General features: G+C 39.2%; 1 protein-coding gene across 9 annotated transcripts in view; it reads right to left on the reverse strand.

The window, feature by feature from the left end:
* Positions 1–323: 323 nt before the first annotated feature.
* LOC132987820 (disks large homolog 4-like) overlaps positions 324–19,853 on the reverse strand; it is a 72,246-nt gene continuing 52,716 nt past the window's right edge. For 4 of the 9 annotated variants that reach the window (XM_061054760.1, XM_061054758.1, XM_061054757.1 and 1 more), the window contains 19 exons: positions 17,189–17,242; positions 16,396–16,452; positions 16,142–16,266; positions 13,309–13,478; positions 12,999–13,150; positions 12,038–12,182; positions 11,432–11,567; positions 11,110–11,266; positions 10,896–10,998; positions 10,441–10,555; positions 8,103–8,294; positions 7,922–7,964; positions 7,799–7,829; positions 6,862–6,909; positions 6,667–6,768; positions 6,303–6,475; positions 5,572–5,684; positions 4,624–4,715; positions 324–3,701 (listed from right to left, as the gene is read on the reverse strand). In XM_061054760.1, coding sequence (XP_060910743.1) covers positions 3,595–3,701; positions 4,624–4,715; positions 5,572–5,684; positions 6,303–6,475; positions 6,667–6,768; positions 6,862–6,909; positions 7,799–7,829; positions 7,922–7,964; positions 8,103–8,294; positions 10,441–10,555; positions 10,896–10,998; positions 11,110–11,266; positions 11,432–11,567; positions 12,038–12,182; positions 12,999–13,150; positions 13,309–13,478; positions 16,142–16,266; positions 16,396–16,452; positions 17,189–17,242 — 2,115 coding nt within the window. In that variant the 3' untranslated portion in view covers positions 324–3,594. The remainder of the gene's footprint in view (positions 3,702–4,623; positions 4,716–5,571; positions 5,685–6,302; positions 6,476–6,666; positions 6,769–6,861; positions 6,910–7,798; positions 7,830–7,921; positions 7,965–8,102; positions 8,295–10,440; positions 10,556–10,895; positions 10,999–11,109; positions 11,267–11,431; positions 11,568–12,037; positions 12,183–12,998; positions 13,151–13,308; positions 13,479–16,141; positions 16,267–16,395; positions 16,453–17,188; positions 17,243–19,853) is intronic. The other 5 variants (XM_061054762.1, XM_061054761.1, XM_061054759.1 and 2 more) reach the window with 3 other exon arrangements.

Genomic DNA, 19,853 nt, shown 5'->3' on the forward strand with positions numbered 1-19,853 from the left:
TATAAGAGGAAAGGGTCCTCACTGTGTGCTTTTCTAAAGAGAAAATGGTTCCCCTGATGAGAGAGGGGGAGGCGGGGGAGCGACCGGCAAATCAGAGCCAGAGCAAGTACTGAATGTGCAAATGCAGCCTTGAGGAGCTTGTGTAAGTCCCCGAAAAATGGAGAACGAGTGCCCTCTGCTGGTCAAACTGTTGCTTTCTTGACCTGAGAGTAAAGTCTTCACATCACCCCCACCCACACACAAAAAAACAAAAACATACAATTCATTAAAAAAAAAAAAAAAAACAGCAAACAAACAACAAAGAAACAAGACCGTCGAGACCATTTTCAGAAAGCATTTTTAAATTCATTTTATTATTTTATAGCTGATTTACAACAAGCGCTTCACTGAACTGGAACATTTTATTTTGCTTGATATTGTCATTGTTAAATATATTTTTCTGCATCAGTTGACTCTGTTGTAACTTTGTAATCAGTCTTTTCTGTAAAAATTCATATATTTTATAAGGAATATCACACTATGATACGGATGGCTGAGAGAGAGAGAGAGATTAAGAAATACATTGAACCCTCAAATAAAGAAATTGAAAACATATTACTCCATTCATGGATGTGTTGTCATGTGTTGTTTCTGTGGTTCTCTCCATGTGTAAATGTAAATGGATGTGCTGATATCTTTTGTGTGTCTGAGAGTGTGTGTGTGTGTGTCTCTGTGTGCAGATGTTGTTTTTCTGTGTTTGAGCGGTTATACTGGGCTGTGGCTCGGATGGATTCTGTACTTGCATCAGTTCAGCAGTGTGCACGTCTGAACCTCAAGCCACACAGCACTCCAACATCTCACCATTTATATTTACAGCATTCCTGGCCGAGACCCAAAAGCTCTCTCGATGTGGAAAAATAAAATACAGAAAATATACAGACTTGAGATGGAACCGGTGACAGTTCTAAATAAATAATACAAACTGAAATTGATACTTGTCATTCACAAGCGTTCCCACCTTGAGAAGCATGTGAGCAAAAAGGAAACGTACAATAAATATGAATGGTCACTTCCATCAACACTTCCACCTTGACTCTTATAATTCAAATTATAAGTAAATACAAACACATGCTTTGAAAACCTTGTGAATTCTTTTGCTTTAGCTCATCACTTTATCTTGTTGATACCTGTAGCATAAAATGCCGTCAGTGCAAACTTTATAAATACTGTTTTAATCTTTGACACACAAGTAAAACCATCTTCATTGCATAACATCATAGCAGTATTGCACTACGTCTCCCCGTATGTGTCTCACTTTCTCGCTCTCACGCACACATACACACACACACACACCGCCCATTTATGTATTATACATTATCACCAGCAGTAGATGCTATAAAGGATAGATTTTTTTTTCATATAGGATCATTTATATTTCAGACTTTCGTTACACACACACACACACACACGCGCACACACACAAGCAGCAAACACACAGTCGCACACACACAGCTGTATTGTACATGTGTTTCAGTTCAACGTACACCAGAACAGGTCATATATGTCAGTTGAAAGCTGTGAGGTCCGCTTTACATCGGTGTGAACGCTTCAGTTATTTCTGTGTAGCTTTTTGCTGCAACAATAAAATGGGAACGTGAGCAAATTCAACAACCAAGCTGCAATATTACCCAAAGAAATCCATGGAATATTGTCTGGGGATGTTGATTTTTACAGACTTAGTCCCTTTAGAAATCGTTATAAAAAAGATATATATATATATTTATATTCCTATTTATATTTATATCTATATATATAGGCATTTTATTTGTTCAACATGACTTAGCTTTAACTGGTGCGGACACAAGAGGGAGAAAGAAGCAGAGAAAAAGTGGAAGAGAGAGAATAAAAGAAGACCTAATCCTCCAGCACAGAGGAGTTTCCACACATATGCGCACACACGAAACCCACGTGCACATACACGCACCAGACACGCAAGCACACACAGACACACACACACACACACACACACACACACGCAATGGCTTCTTTTTTGTTTGTTTTTTTGTTACTGCGGCCGGTGGAAACAGTGTGTACGTCTGCGGCTGAGGGATTCTTCTGGAAGAGTGATCAGTGAGTTCTGCCGTTTGTGCCTAGAGAGAGAACATTCATTCTGAATGCTGACAAGCAGCTCAGAACAGCCAGTCCCTCCGTCTCTACAGGAGTGTGCTAGGTTACAGCAGAGGTTACAACTCTACATATGTGTGTGTGTGTGTGTGTGTGTGTGTGTGTGTGTGTGGATGGGTGTGAGAGTGTGTGGGTGCGTGAGTGTGTGCATAAGAGAGCAGAGGCCAAAGTGTCGGAGCATCTACTGTGCTCAGGACCGGCCTCTCATGACCATTTCTCATGAAGGTGTCTCACTTCTTTTCTTCCTTCATGCTAAAAAAAAAAAAAACTTCTCCACTATATGAAGGTGGAGAAGGAGAACCCACCCAAATGATTCGCCTTTTCTTTTCTTTTTCTTTTTTTTTTTTGTCAGATTTTTCCCCTTGTTTTCACTCCCGTCACCATTGTCTTTGAGGATGCATGCACAAATTCAGCATATGAGTTTTTATCATTATAATTATTTAAACTGCCTCTAAATAATGCCTGGCGATATTCAACATGAGTGATTGAGCAAATGTCAGTCTCCATCGCTGAGGTGATCTCACTCAAAAAAGGTCTTACTACTGAGAAATGAATCCGCATCAAAAGGGACTCGGCGGGATCTGGGAACGCCTCTTTCTCGGTCTTCCTCCGTCCCTGTCCTGAAACAAGGCAGCGCTGACAGGAGGAGGAGGAGGATGAGGAGAGAAAGCCAGGAGGTGATATAAAAAGAGGGGCCAGAGTCTTTTGCGGCACCTCCATGTCAGACATAAGTGGCTGGAGGTGTTCAAGAAAGACATGAGACTCGAAAAGGGCTGAGGAGGGTGAGGTGGTTTTATATTACCTCCGCTCACCCTCTTTCTAGCCCTGTTAAGGTATAAGATATATCAAGGCTTGTTGAGATCCAGGTGAGATGGACTGCAGTTCACACTTTGCATTAGAAAGCATCTGGGATCCTTCAAATAATAGCAGAAGATTGGATTTTGATCTGTCCAAAAGAAAAGTACACACAAAGTTGAGTGGCAGAGCTAAAACCGCTTTGTTAAGGACATTTGCGTCCTCAGTGTTTAAGCAGTAACAGATGTATTTAAAGCTGTCCTTGAAGCCAAGATGCATTTTAATGCCAAGTGTGAACTGGGCCTCAACACTCAATCCTGGCTCATTAAAGTGGAACATTAATTAAGTCTTTCTCTCAGTCTCTTTCTGTCTAATTACTGCATTCACATCCGTCTCAGAGTCTCTGTTTTGGTACCCTTCTTTTCCTCGCTGTGTCACTTCCCGTGTTTGTCTCTGTGTTTGTCTTAGTATGTATTAGTCTCTCTGTGTCATTCCCAGTGATTGCCTAAGCACTGACTTTGCTGGAGGACAGACAGGCAGGCAGGCGAGGCTGGCTCCGCTGTGAGGGTGAAGGGTGGTGTGTCAATCGGTGGTTGTGAGGAGGAAAAGGAGGGGGCGGGGTTGGCGGGCGCAGCATCACAGCCTCTCCCGAGTGGGGATCCAGATGTAAGGCCCTGATTGCTCCTCGATCACTGTCTTTACTTTGTGATAGACCTCTTCAAAGCTGTCCCCTTCCACGACAGCTGCAGGATGGAGAGAGCACAATGAGAAAACAAGAAAACAACAAAGAGGCAAAGACCAAATGACACAGACAAAGGAAAAAAAAGATCAAGAATAACAAGAGAGACAAAAGGGAGTTTGTTTTCTTTCTGATGTGTTTGCAAGTAACTGTGAGCAATAATAAATTATGAATCCAATTTAATTATATGCATACATTTACAATATTGTGTGAATCACAGTGTTAACAAAAGGCAAAGCCATCCATTATGTATGTATTTCTGCAAACTCGCCCACATATTTACTCAACCTCACACAGCAGTTGAATAAATGTCACGAATGACAGCTGTTCCCCATTTGTTTTAAATTGTAGACATCACTAGATTTGTGAGGAAGCCAGACATTCATATTCAGTAGACTGCTGAGATTCGCCCTAAAAGTGTCTCTTAAATGTTAAAATGCCCCAAGTCCTCCCAGTAGGCATTTCTTTTTCTTTCTTAACTAATGCAGCCAGAACATGGAAAAGTTGAGTTTGTCTTTGTGCAGAGGGGCCTGTTTGATCTTTTGTTATCTGTTTAAGACATGAAATGCAACAAAAAAAAAAGAAAGAGAAGATGTGAATTAAAACACATTTACAACAACCAAGAACCAGTGGTTTGCTGAAAATGTTGACGTGTTTCTTAAATCTATAATCATAATATCAATCTTATTACGATAAGCTCTTCATATCAAATAGATTCAGTGTGCAGAGGATTGATTAACCATGTGTATGAGCTCAGGTTTTTCATCTGGTGCTGCCATAAACCAAACCCAAATCCAACTGGCGTAAGAGTAAATGACAGCAGGTTTGCATCCTGTGCAGACGGCTCAGGATAAAACGTTGCTACTTGCATAAACGTAACCTCTGTATGTCCATGTCATTTATTGACACCAACTTTCTGAACTCACCTGAGAAACACTCTAAGAAGTCTTGCTCTAGTTTGAGGGCTCGGTCCATCCCTTTCCTGGCCTGCTCCTCTGTCAGGCGGGTGTTGATCTCTCTGTAAACATCAGCACAGAATCATCAATTATTTAGCACATTCACTTTCTGTGTGCAAACAAAGTATTAGGTTACACCCATTTACTGTTTCAATTAGGGTATTTGTATAGCACTTAAAAAAAACAGAGGTTTGACATACATGCAGAGAGAAGAACCCAACAACATCAACAAAAGCACCAAACAGCAAAAGAACCCATTCAAAAACCCAAACCAACATATTAACCCATACATCAGGAGAGCTCAAGCAATACAGGAACCCAGCTATATAAACTGAAACCAAGAGGACCAAAGACAATAAGAGGAGATAACAACAACAGTGTTCCAGTGCTGTAGTGTCAATGCCACATAAAAGCTAGTCTCTAAAAGTGTGTTTTAGGAATGACTGATTCTGTGCGCCTAATCTCCTCAGGCAGGCCGAGCCAAAGTCGAGGGAGCCTTCGTTTTGAGCCTCCACTTTGTTGTCCTGACTCGTGTGGTACAAGTATCGAATTACTGGTGTAAATATTGAATATTTTAACTTTAAAAAAGTGAAACTCTCGCCAATTTGCCTCACCATGTCACCACTTCATGACTCCTCACAGTGGTTTTCATAAAATGACTGGGGGACATTACATGAATCCTGCATTTTACCCTTCGAGGGAATTTCATAAGCTTCAGTTAATCAGATATCTTGATGTGTCACTTCATGATTGTCCTGCAATATATGATTTATCACAGAATCCTTGATGTGATCTTTATCAAGGCCCACTTTCTCTATATTGTATTATATCTTGAGTTTCCCTGCAATTCCCACCACTCAATTTCATTCTAATGCTGTTGAAAAAAAGAAAAAGATGTAACAGTTTTGTAGTACTTACAGGACATTCTCCAGGGATTTTGGCCGGACAAAGATGGCGATGGGATGAAGCTGAGCTGCTTGTAGTCTGCGCACAGCATTGGCTGATACATCCAGGATACAGTGTTTCCCCTGCTGCTCGTGCACACATGTAAATAATGAAAGGATCAGGATGACTTGTTATCAACTGTAATTTCAGCTTTGTCTTGTTCTTCTTAAAAACACTTTGTAAGATATGCTGACGTAATTAATGCCTCGATGTGTTTAATAATATTAGATACTTTATCGTTTACCCTTCTATTTTCTCTGTTATTTTCTTTTATAAAGTTCTTATCTTTTCAATTCATCAAGTTCGGTTTGTATTTTGTGGTTATCTAGTACTTTTTCCAATGATTTAAAAGATCCTACAGGATTGATTTTTCTTTTTATCAGCAGCAGTAACCGTAGGAAACACCAGTCAGTAAGGCAGCTAATCATGAGGGGTCGCGGCATACTGCTTAAGTCTTTCTTAAATAGATTACGTTTCTATTTTTTTTTTTTTTTTACAGAAACACAGCTGAAATTCCATACATTGTTAATCACTGATAAATTAGATGACTTTTTTTGCTTGGTTGCAAAATTGAAGTACGGATCATTACTTATCAGAAAATGCAAAGCTAATTACAGAAAACGGATTTAGAAAACCCATTTGAAATAATTCTAACATTGCGATTAATTCTATAGTACATCCTGGTAAGACGTGTTGCTGTGTACCTGTTCAGCCACCTCCCGGACACTCTGGACACTGGTGCCGTACAGGTGACTGTTGTACTGGCCGGCCTCGATGAACCGATGGCTCTGGATATCCTTCTCCATCTGTTCCCGTGACGACACAAAGTGATAGTCCCGCCCATCCACCTCATACTCCCTCTTGGGCCGCGTTGTGTCTGTCAGGCAAAGAACACAGCAATGAAAGCAGCACTGGCACTCAAACCCCACTTTGAATCTCAAAATCAAAGCAATTACTTCCCTGAGAGGGTTGTATAATGCAGACATCAACCTAAAATGGCTACAGGTGGCAGCGGTGACATCAAATGAAAACCAGCGTGTCTCTATGAGTGACAGCATAATTACTTACGGGGAACACAAGATCCAAACTTATCAGGGAACTCAGACAACAGGTCATCATTTATCCTGTCTTTGACGGGACCCAGAATGATGATGGGCCTCGCATAATGAACTGAAGAGAAAGGGAAAGAGTCAGAGAGGGGAAATAAAAACAAAATGAACTCCAATATGAGATTCTCTATAATGGACTGCTTTATAATCTTACCTTCCACTTGGGTGACAGTTTCATAACTGTGTGAGGTTTTATCTCTCCCTGGGGACAGAACACAGACACATTCAGCCAAGTTTCTTTTTGCTGTTATAATGGCAACTAGGTTTATTGTTTCGGCATGTTTGTGTTTATTTGAGAGTGGAGTTGTTCCAGTTCCAGTAATTCCAATATTAGTCTCGGAAATACCTCAGCTAATACCTAAAAAAGCTTTATCAGGTATTGTCAAGTAGGACTGTCAACGCTCCAATATGATTATTAACTACACACCTGAAAATAATCCACTTTTATTCTACGCTAAAACACTATCACACACATTGAAGATATATAATGTAGTTTCCACAAGCTAATACTGTCTGTATCAGAAAGGTTCTCCAATACAGCCAGTACCCAAGTCTAGTTAATGAAATCGGTATTAAGAAGGAAAATGGCATCAGAAATCCTATATTTCATTTGTTGCAAGATGATGTGGTTATAACAACAACACACGACTTTGTTTGAGGTGATACCTGCTGTGGACTACAGTCCAGAGGAAATATCAACAACAACTGCTTGTGTTCACATTTGGCAGTGTGTCTAATGTCCACAAACTGGCAGTGAGGTTAAAAGTTAGAGACGGCGCTGCTCTGTGGCTGCAGATATTGGCAGTTACCGGAGGCGCTGTTACTTGCACCTTCAGTTGAGTGATTCATCCTCTCATGAACACACATAACAGGATCCCACAGAGTGTGTCTGGTTACTATGCACATACATAAACATTTACATGAAGTCTATGTAAATAAGATATTTGTGCATGGCAGCAAATTATGTTCCAGTGCTGTAGTGTCAATGCCAATTACTACAGTGTTAATTCTAATCTGTTAAAGTCAGTAACATTTGTAAATGTCAGCCTGCAGTGTCAATACACAGAGCATTTATGCTTCATACTAATTACCCTGAGTGCTCAGGCTGTCCCGACCATGGTCCTGCAAACAGAAAGAGAGCAGAGATTTACACACAGGCAGGCCGTTAAAGAGAGAAACCCATCCCCTCAGAAAACGTCAGTGAAGGAACGTACCCTCTCTTTGGTGTTAACACGAGACCACTCTTTCCTTTCAACCCTGTTAAGGCGAGGATGTATAAAAAAAAAACATTTTGAAGACAAGGCTATACGCTTTTTAATTTGCTTTCTTCTTTAATCAAGGACTTTGGAAACTTTTGAAATACAATGAAAGGTGAGTCATCCCACCCACACTCACAGTGTCATGTCTGACCTTTGCTTGCTAGGGATGAAGCCGACCTCTTCAGCCTCGTTCTGGGGGCTGACCTTACGGGCCTGCCACCACTCCTCGTCTCCACAGTCCAACACATGCAGCACATCCCCAAACTTGAATCCAAGTGCCTGACTGAGGAAGCCACAGTCTGCAGTCTTATCATAGTCAAAAAGGGCCCTGACAGATGAAAGAATTAGAAACAGTCAATAAATAATTTATTTTTAAAAGAATTCCACACTTAAAACAGATTAAAAAAACATCATACTGTAACTACCTTTACAGTGCTTCTTGAAGAATAAGTAACTTAAGTAAGAGACAGGGCTAAATACATGAAAGCATTTGTTGAAGGTTGCCCTAATTTAAAAGCTAAGGGTGTAATTTGAATGATTGCACAAACAGTTCTGACCTTATATTGAAGATACCTTTGTTTCTGAAATAATAGGCTAGTTGCAACCAGACAGATGTAATGTGGCAATTAATCTGACACATTGAGAGAAACCCAGCGAAAATGCAAAAGCTTTTTCATGAAGATAAAAGAAAACCTGAGCAAAGGGCATTCTGCAACATTCCTATTGATGCAGTACTGTTTCCAGCCAGCAGTGGCAGCACTGAGCACTATGCATGAGTGCAGAGCCGCTGAGCGAAGAAGAGATACCGCGCCATCTACAATTTGGTAAACATCTTTTGAAAAACGGCACGACTGCACCCTCGTTTAGTTGGCGTGTGTCGCGGTTTGATGTCTACTTTGGCACAAACGCTAACAATACTGCCGAACCGTCGACAAGAATTTATCCTACCCTGTTGTTCTAATTTCACTTTGTTGCAATGAATACCTGTAACAGGTGCTTATGATGTTCAACCATCCAGAGACCATGACAGGAGAGTTAACATTATGTACGGAAACACAAACTGCAATAGGGACAGCCTTCGAAACCATTGACTGTATTTATACAATTTTAACAGTATATTTGGGACCCAAATGTCAGAAGAAATAACTCCGAGCGAAGCGATGATAACATTATTGTTCAAGGCGGACAAGTGCGTTGCTGCCAGTAACCATGGTAACGGTCGGTATGTCGAGGCTGTGTGGTGGCGGTAACGGTTTACAACCCAACCGCTGATAATGTCATGAACAGTCTTTTTTGGAAATTAAAATTAAAATGGACAACAATGGGACGGAACCAAAGACTGTAAATATTACGGAACTGAGGCCACAGAAGAAGCTGGATGGACATGGCAGGTACTGAAAAAAGTGCTGGGAGTTTTGGAGGGAAGGTAAAACAAAATGGCAGCGGAAAACAAACCGGTCGGATTACATAAACATATTTCATGTATTAAACTCTGTGTTGGCACTACATGAGCTGTGTTGTATTCTGCAACCCCTAACAGATGTACCAAAACCAGAGGGAACATTATGACTCAAAAGAAAAACTTCCCCTGAACCCGGAGGAGATATTCAACACAGAAAATCAAGTGAGAAGTTCATCCAAAGGTAAGAACCATATTCTGTGTAACGGTTTTTTTGTTGGACATTTTCTCATTTTGTCAGTTTTTGTTTTGATATTGTCGGACATTATTATTGTTAGCATCACTTTAAGAGAGTTTTCATAAACTCAACACTGCAAACTCACAGCATCACAAACTCTGCTGGGTGATTGGTCTGATTGGTTGATGGTTTGAGTGGTGTTTTCTCTTTGGCATTGTTTATATGTAGTGGAGCTGTTCATGGTGCTGAAACATTGTTGATATACTGAGTAAGTGACTAATGTCACTGTTTTTGTACACAGGCGTCATACCTGCTTATATTGTCTCTCAGCTTGAAAATGGGCATGATGAAGTCTTGCGCTTGTATAATAAGCACAGAATCTCTGCTTGTAAACTGTGTGGTGAAGCGCTTAACAGAACCACAGCATTTTATACAGCGTGTAAGAAATCTAAATTGGGTGTACATTGCTTGAAATATTGATGTACTGTGCTGTGCACTTACTCATTCAGAGAAAGTCATAGTTAATAAACGTGTTCTACTGGTGTTTCCAGTATCTTGAAAGTGAAATGAATTTCTTGAATATGCTAGGTAGACAAAAGCTATACACTCAAGTACCTGGTGTCTTTAGTCTTTGTCAGTCTGTGTGCAACCAAGGAGTTTAGTTCTCGCATAGCATAAATATTTTTCTACATTTTGCACTTTTCAAATGTAAATATTTGTTGTGTGGTCACTGGGGTTTTTGGGGTTCGAACCATGCTTGCAATAACCTCAGCTTGTTTGTTGAGCAAACTACAAATAGTACTATTATGATGCTAATTCTTCTATTAAGTGTGACACCTGATGTAGAAGCCTCTCTTTGGGTTGCTCCTTAGCGTTGTGGTCCCAGAGCCCATGCTGCTGTTCATCAGCTGTTCTCTCAAGTCATGAATCTTGGCCTCAAAACGGCTGTACTCTGAAACAGAGAAATAGAAGTTTGGAAGTGAGAAGGAAGCTTCAATCCAATTTAAAACAACAGTATGTCATTTTTAGAGATGCACTGAACCACTTTTTTTCAGTTTCGATCCGATACATGTTTACTGATACTGATTCCCATATTTTTACATCATAACTAATAATGTTATTGTTGTCGTTGGTAGTATGTGTAAGGCTACACAAAGCTGTAGTAAACCCAGCATTGCATTGTGCTGGCTTCACACACAAACATTTTAATACGTGATATCTAACGCTTGTGTGCTAGGACACGGTGTACGTTAATATTGTTTTGGAAGAAAACACAACTAGTTTTTCCTTACCATCGGGCCTGTACTGAGCGATGATGGTCACTGTCTGTCCGGCGTTCTTCAGTGCTGCCGCTGCTTGTTCATGTGTGGCCATACGCAGGTCCACGCCATTCACCTGACACAGCATAAAAAGCATTACCTACTAAAACTGAAAAAAGCACTTAATGCCTCTTTGAGTGTATTAATGTGTGTGTGACAGCTTTATGAAGTTAAAAGATTGCTTTACACTGAGGATCTGATCGCCCTTGTGCAGCTCTCCGCTGAGGTCAGCTGGTCCCCCCGCCAGAATGAAAGAGATAAAGATTCCTTCTCCATCCTCTCCTCCAACAATGTTAAATCCCAAACCTGTGGAGCCTCTGTGAATCAAAACTCTGCGAGGATCCCTGGACAAAAGATGGAGGAGAGATTATTAATACAACAGTCATGGCATCAGTAATACTACACACTTTAAGTTATTGCATACTAACACAAATACCGCTAATCCTACTACTACAAATACCATTCTGATGATAACAATCTGTATATACTGTGTTAGGATTATTGCTCACCTGGGGATGTCATCATCTCCCATCATGCCATGAAGAACAGGAGAAAATCGACTAGGTGAGGTGGGAGTTAGGGCTTGTGGGTAATCTGATCCTAGATAGTTGGGGTGACTGAGTTCAGTGTCCATATGAGAATATGCTGAAAAGAAAAACATAGAACCATAAGTTATAGCTTAAACGCATTTCCAGAGGATTTAACACAGCATAAACATGGCTTTTCAGCCAAAATGAAAATATTCCTCAATTGCATTTGAAAAAAACAATAATATATTTTTAATGTTTAGTTTGAGTTGCTTCAAGGACAGACTTTTAACAAGCAGTTTTTGGATCAAGGGAAAGTTTAGTGGGTTTGTGAGGAGTAAAACCTTGAATTTGTTCACAATAGCTTTGAATTATATCAGACCTAGTCATCTTCAGTAGTTAACAAAGATGGCATGATCGCAACTCTTTTTTTAGCCACTGCTCAAAATATTAAATTCTCAATTTTTGTGTTTTCTACTTTAAATTCATCATTAAAAGCAGTAAGGATATGGTCTTATTTTAAGACAGGTGTAGATATAATTCAGAATAAACACTGATGAAATATTTTTTCCACTGAAAACAGCTTACTGCTGGTGAGGTCTGGGGGGTTGTAGGAGTTGGTCAGGTACAAGTTGTTGGGCTTGGCCACCCTGAGGTACACCACCTCGGCTGTGTTCTTCAGAGCCCCCACTGCATCCTCATGCATCACGTCCTCCAGACACACGTTGTTAACCTGTTATTTGAGACAAGCGGAGAAACGCATCAGGATCTCCTACAGCATACTACGAAGCTCTAAATGTCAACCCTGGATCCCGCCCCCCTAACTAACACATTTGTATTTATATTTTTTGATAAATGTGAATGTATCAAAGATGGGATGGGGATTAACTTGACTGGATCATGAATTATTTCCTTACTCTAGATATATAAGATAAATTGCTTAGCATTTTCTGTATTGTTTATATTGCATACTTGAACAACAGTATCTAAGATCTTTCAATACAATAATTCTGTTGTAAAAAAATATCTAATGTCTTCCAGGAATAATTAGCTCAGCTAAAAAAATAAAATAACAAAGTAACAAAACGAGCAATGTGCCACATGATTGATCAAGATTTTGTTGGTAAATGTATTTTTTAGCGTATTCATAAATGAGCACAAACATTTTGCCATGTTCCATATTAACTTTTAGAGGTGAAGCATTTGCTCAGGCACCATTTAGTAGAAACAAAGCACCATTTTGAGGTTGCTGGTGTTGAGCACACCATCAGCTGCTTTGTAAAACTCTCTCTGTTCTCCAGCAGATGGCAATATTGGCTGCTTAAGTATCCTTGCAGCAATACTACAGCTTAACATTTATCCCATCCTACACATCTATTACCATTTTAATGAAAGTAATTTAAGGCGGTGAAAATTACAGCTGTAATTTATTTTGGCTCTTGATACATCAATGCTGCTAATATACGCAAAATGTGTAAGTGTGTAAATGTCTGTCTGTGTGCTTAAATCATTTACATGTGTTGGCATATAGATATGCAACAATTATTACATTTGAGTGACCAACTGCTAAGATCTTGTCCCCAATCTGCAGACGACCATCTTTATGAGCAGCGCCACCTTCAATGATCTTGGTGACATAGATACTGTTATCTCCTGGTATATGCTGGTTACCCACCCCTCCAGCAATGCTGAAACCTAATCCTGCAAAAGGGAGTGTTGAGAAAGGCAGAGAGTGAGCAAAGAGGGTATGGGTTAACACAGAGCAGATTTGTTAAATCCAGAGGGCAAAGCTTAGCTGGGTATAAAGAATCCCTAAGCCCACACAGAAAGCGGTTACACCGATCCACACTTGCACATACCTTTAGGCCCTTTGATGAGTTTGATTTCAGCCACTTTCTCTGCTGCTGGTTTTCTGCGGAGAACATAAAGGCGTACGATAGCACCAGCCTCCTTAAGAGCCTCAACAGCTTGGCTGTGTGTCACCTCTCTCACGTCAACATCATTCACAAATAGGATGCAGTCGTTCACACTAAGAATAAAGAGAGGGGGGGAGAGGGAAAATACAGAATGTAACTTTTGTTTTGCTAAATAAATTGAGTGTTATCCTCTCCAAGGGGGGTCAGTAAATCTTCAGCTTAAGCTGTATTTGGCATCAGTTACAATGGACATCAGACATCTGGCCTTTGCCCCTCCTATCACTGTTTAATATTAAAGTTGGTATTAACACCTCTCCTATTGATCTAGCAGGAGGGTGCGCTGCAGTACAGTTCTTTTTGTGTGAACTCTTTAGAAAATTGATGAGGAATTGATCCTTGAAGTGATAGAGTAGCCTGTGTGTTAATGAAAAACTGAGTTCCAAGAAATGAGATTTTGAGGGAATAGCTATTTTCAGTAATACAGATTGTCCCTTGAAAGGCCTAAACTCTCCACTTATCTCTATTCTATTAACCTGTTTAAAATAGATTTTCTGGACAAGAAAACTGAAGTGTACAACATTTTTAAGGGCTGCAAAAGTATAGCTTAAAAAATTAATTTCTCTTTCTTATCTTTGTGTCACTTACTTCTCCTGCTTCCAACAATGCCAGCTAATGAGGCTTTCACGCTTTCAGGTGAATGGCAGATGAGAGATCAGTTTTATTGTCTTATTGTTGCTGTTAGTTATGGTGATCTTCAACGCGTTTTTTAAATTTCTGTTCACTGCTGACACTAACATTTGATTTAGCTCATTGATGACTTAAGTGAATGTTCATTATGTTTGTGACTTTCCATATCAAATAAATTCAGATTACAGCCTCTATTTCTTGCTCTACATTTATATTTTCTCTGTCCCTTTCTTTGTTTTTCCACTCTCTATATGTAATGAGCTGGCTGAGGCTCTTCATTTTGTTAGTTTAAAAACAAGTCAGATTCGCAACAGCTTTTATGACCTATTGATCTCATTGACTCCAACTTTGAAATCCTTAGTTTCTCTTTCCAGTGTCAGGTTAATGCTTGTCCACAGTTCATCTCCAGTTTCCATCAACCAGTCCCCGGAGGTTCTTCCACCGACCTGAGCAGCAGTCCTGCTCCAAATCAAATCTATACAGAATTTGTATCATTGCTCTTTTCCCCTTGACCACTACCAACAAATAAAGGAATATACCTTCACAGCATGACTACCCTTTTAACTAGGACACTTCAATGTGGTCTTTTTTAAACAATTACTCATTTTCCCCCCCCCGAATTTTCATTTTGTGCACACTTCTAACCGAGATGCTGACAAAGGATTTTGCAATGACAACGTCTAAGTTACACATTCTTTCTATGTTGATACATTTCTTTCCCTTTAAAAAACAACCATACATAGCAGCATACATTAACACATCTTGTACTGCAGAAAATCGAGTGCAAACCTTAGCCCCGAAGCCTCCACTGGGTATGCTTTTGTTGTTTTGTGTCTTAATGCTCCTTTGGATTTTATGTCAAGTTATTAAGATAGTAAAAATAATGTAGAACATGTTCCAAATCATCTAATCTACTATTAATTCACATTTTCATCAACCTTAAGAGGTCTGAATTTCAAGGATGTATCAAATAAAGCATAGCGGCGACTGAGTCATTCAATGTGTAGAAATAAGCCTAAATCTTTTTGTGGTTGAAACATCCAAAAGAGGCTGCAGACCATCAAAAAAGCACGCATTTTACATCAGTGAATACCAGGTTCTGTAAGGCTTTCACAGAGAAACAAGATTCTTTGTATTTCCTCAACATACTTGGGTTATGTTGCCCTCAGCAGACAGTAAAGGCTAAAGAAAAAAACCTCTGCATTCAGGCATATATAAGTGTTTTCTCCAGGCCTGCTTTAGACTCAGCAGTCTTTCCAGATGGACATTTATAGGTCAACTGTAAAGAAGAGGAAGAGAAGGACGCCTATGTTGCTGCTCAACCCTATAACTCATTTGAAAAAAAAAAGTCCAGGGAAAAAGCACATAGCGTCAATTTATTTTCCTACTAAAGTTGAAATAATATTATTTATTAATATTACTTATACTAATATTCAAAACACTACAGCATCAACAGAATGTCAATCCACCTGACCTTTAATTCAGGTTTTTTTTTTGTATTTAAGACAATTATTATGTTACATTAGCCTTACATCATGTTTTGATACTAATGTTAGCCTCGACCTATCAAATCTTTGCTGTGAGATCAATAGGTTTTATTCACTACTGCTAAACCTGGTGAACACAACTTTAATGTGCTAGATGTTTACAGTTGGTCCTCTTTTATCATATAAAACCTGCACAAGTCCAAATGAATTGTTTAGACCTGATAAAAAGCTTGAGGATATTTTTTCCGTTAAGGCATTCAGGTCTTGAATCTTAAAAGCAGGTTCTTTCTGATGCAACTTTGATGTCGAACAGGTTTGACACTGACTAGGCTGTAGTTGTGTAGAACAATACTTTGGACTTAAAATGAAGAGTTTGTTCGTGTACTCTTAAGTGTGTTTGCTTGTAGCAGGTTGTCTGGTTGTCTCTATCCCTGAATATGAAAGTAAATGTGCAGGAAGGTTGAGCTAGTTCTAGTGTAAGAGCAGGATTTGAAGTCTGCCTGGCCTGGTATTCCTGAAGGTTGTTGTTCGCATAAGCATTAATGCATGCATATGCAGGCAGGTGGGTTGTTTATTGTAGATCCTTGTGTGTGCAGATTTACCTGAGCCGTCCATCCTGAGCTGCGGCTCCTCCGGGTATGATTTTGGTGATGAAGATGCTGGGGTCGTCTCCCACATGGGGGTTATCTGTTCCTCCCGCTATGCTGAAGCCAAGGCCTGAGTTACCCTGCAGGAGTAAATATTTTAAACAAGGCATTATTATTCACATCAAAGTTATTCAGTGTGGTAGAAATTGAATAAGAGCTGTAAAATGTCTTGAATCACACATAGAAAAGAAACAAAAACTTTTTCTCACACTCACTCTCTCCAGTGTGATCTCCTCATACTCGATTTCCCCTTCTGTTCCATTTACCTGTCAGAAGATGTGGTTTAGTGTCATCGGTAAAATATTGTTAAAGCATTCAGATACCAGTTTTACTTTTGTACAAATGAACAATACAAGCCAATGTAATGCATCAACTGACATGTATGTCCAGAAATTACTCTGCTAAGTTTGATCCAAAATGAACCTTCCTACTCTTTTACAAACTGTATGTGTGTACCATTGTGGTACCTGCAGGTAGTTAATCAACTATTCTTCTTCTTTTAAATTCATCTTCTGGCTGTAAAACTTTGCTTCACATCAGTTTTTTACTTCTACAATTAAGCAAGTCTCTGAGGAAGAGGAATTTAAAGAATCCAGGCTTCACTGTTTTTGGTGCTGACCTAGAAAACAACGTAACTTATTGCTGTAATGGTGCAAAAACACTCCTGTGTTGATGTAAGACTTACTCTGAGAAGCCTCATTCTCTCATCTTTTGCAGTTCGTGAAAGAATATTCAAGGTTTAAAGACATAAGAATCTAGTTGTTTCATTTGTGTTAAATGTAAAAACAAAAATATATGGAATCCCAATTTTAATTAAAAAGAAATAAATGAATGACTGTTATTATTCAGACTGAAACAATGGGCAAAGACGTACCTGGATGCTTTGGAAATGAATGGAATTACTTACAATACAGACTGAATATACTGTAGGCTGTTCTGTTAGTTCTGTGATTAAGTCTAACATAATAACACAATAAAAGACAGATTAAACATAATCCTTACATATGGGGAGCCATCGAGTGTGTCAGTGTTCACCACCACTGGAGGAGTATTTCCCTGGAGGCGGAGAGAGAATAAACATTATTAAGAAATTATGGCAGAAACTCAAAGATGAGGCAGGTCCTGGATGAGTTCTCAGTGTATTCCTGAAATGTTCAGTAGCAGCCAAGAGCCATTTTAGCTCTCCACCATGATAACACTGTTCTCATTCTGCTATGGTTGTCACTATGTTGATGGATAAAGCTCTGCTGGAGAGCCATTTGTTATTTTTCTCCCAAGATAGAGATACTAATAATTCATGATAGCCCCTGTGTTTTTTTTTCTTCAAACTCTTGTCCTTTGTTTCATCTTGGTGTACTTGTTGGTTTAATTACAAGCTTGAATGTAATAGCCACTGTGGTTTCAAAGATCTGCCTCCTGCCCATCAGTTGTTTCCCAACAAATCTCTCAGTGATTAATGACACATTGACAGCTCATGGTGGCAATCGCCCAGCCCACTCAAAGGCTTAATCAGGAAATAAAACTGGGTAACAAGGCAATGACAGACAGAATAGTTAGATACATTTTTTTTTATCAATGACTGTAATGTCAGCATGCATGATAATCAGTGAACATGGTCCCAGACTTTAAATGTGTCCTTTATGGATATCACAGAAAAGCAGATCACATTGTTTTTCAGGATCGTTACACAGAAAAGACTTGAAAGTGAGAGACAGGGAGATAGAGAGGAAGAGGACAGGATTTTGGTTTGGGTTTAGTCTTTGGGATTTTTCTCATCTGAAGTATGACAGTTAACCTCTACACACTGTTCTGATTGCTCTGCTTTTTAATGCAATTTCTCTACAATACATTTTTATGCTTTCAAGGATTCACTTTCATCATCAAGCTATTTGATGTTGGAAGAAGTAAACACACCACCTACTGTTCTCTTTGGTGAACACAGCCTGATTTCCCCATTGGCACTCCTGTTTTTATTTCTGTCACTGTGCTGTGCCATGCTGATTAGCATGGGAAAGACCTCAGCATCAAAAGTGCTTACAGAGCAGCAACCAGCAGCATAAAATCAGCCCGCTGACCTTCACAGTCCCGACAGCTCGGGCACACACAAGTACACACTACACAACCACACAACTGAACGTTTCAGCTTAAAAAAATGTATAATTTTCTTTATAATTTTTTAAAAACAAATATCAATAGGGGTGGGAATCTCTTATTTACAAGAAGATTTAATACGATACGCTTCTCTAGAGCTACGAATCTACGATCCAATTCAGGGACGATATATTAAAATACAGAAGGACTTGTCCCAATCTGATAACATTTTACATATATAATTTACAAATTATCCCTGCACTCATGTTCACTTCATTTGGCTGCCTAGTCGCCGTTATATTGTATAGTTTCTGCTTATTATATGTCTACACTCATGCACTTTAACTTATGTCAGTACTGTCCATTTGCAACTCTGCTTTTGCACATTTACATTTAATCTTTCATATTTAATTTACAACCATTTACAACTCTGTTTTTGCACATTTACATTTAATCTTCCATATTTAATCTTCCTATTTAAGACTAGTAATGCTTAGTTAAATCCTGGTTGTATATATTCACATTCTTAGTTTTGATATTTTTAGTGCTTATTTACTTTGTATTTAATATTATATTGTGTTTAGATTTGCTAACATTGTGTTTTTTACTCATATTGTGTGTTGGATAACCTGCTGCTGTAACACCACAATTTCCCAGTTTGGGATCAGTAAAGTAATTCTATTTTATTTATTAATTAAATCCATAATATTTTTTTAATATAATAGAGTTGAGAAAAAAATGATAGCCAGTGTAATTTTAAGATAACATGTCCTCATGTTTATTATTATTTCCGTGGAACCAAGAGAATAGCCCTACTGTAAAAATCTGTTTATTATGTAAAGTCTTAATCACACACAACAATGCTAAATTTTGTTGCCAACACAAAAATCTTAGCTCTTCTGAAGGCTACTTCTCACTTTGTGGGCTCAAAGCAGAATAAATGATCTTCATTTGAACTGTCATTATTAAGAGTACTATCAAACGACATGTTGTAAAAACAAATGTAGTTTGATAAGTCTCCCCCATAAAATGATACAGCTTTAATATTGTGCTGAACACAACCTGTGTACAGCTTCATCGTTTGGCTGTGTGGCTTTAACAGGCTGTGTGGCTGAACAAAACTTTAAGGTATATCATTAGCTTTTTCATAAAGAACTGAAATATAGACTTGGATGTAGCAACAAAGTAGAGATAATATCATCATAGTGAGGGGAAACTCAACACTGATAGAGCTCTTGCCAAAACAAGGGTGAACCTAGGGTTAGCTTCTTACACGCGGACACACAAGTTGGCCTGCTTACTGTTGGACAGGCCAGTTGCCGGTGGTAAGCTTGTGCTAGCGTGAGGTATACTTGTAGTGTAGGTAACAGCAGTAAATCCTGCAGTGAGTGTGCGGTTCTAGGGGCGATGGGCCCAGGATGAATGTTGTGTTAACAAACTGCGATGAACAATGACTCCACTTCTAAATTAATTGTCAACTAGTGACAAAAATCATATTTATAGCCAGCAGAAATGTAAGCCAAGAGCAGGCACTCGATCTGCTTCATGCACGTGTACCTGCATTCGCCCACCTGGC

Source organism: Labrus mixtus, chromosome 14 (genome assembly GCF_963584025.1).
Source record: "Labrus mixtus chromosome 14, fLabMix1.1, whole genome shotgun sequence".
In the NCBI taxonomy this organism is placed as follows: domain Eukaryota; kingdom Metazoa; phylum Chordata; class Actinopteri; order Labriformes; family Labridae; genus Labrus; species Labrus mixtus.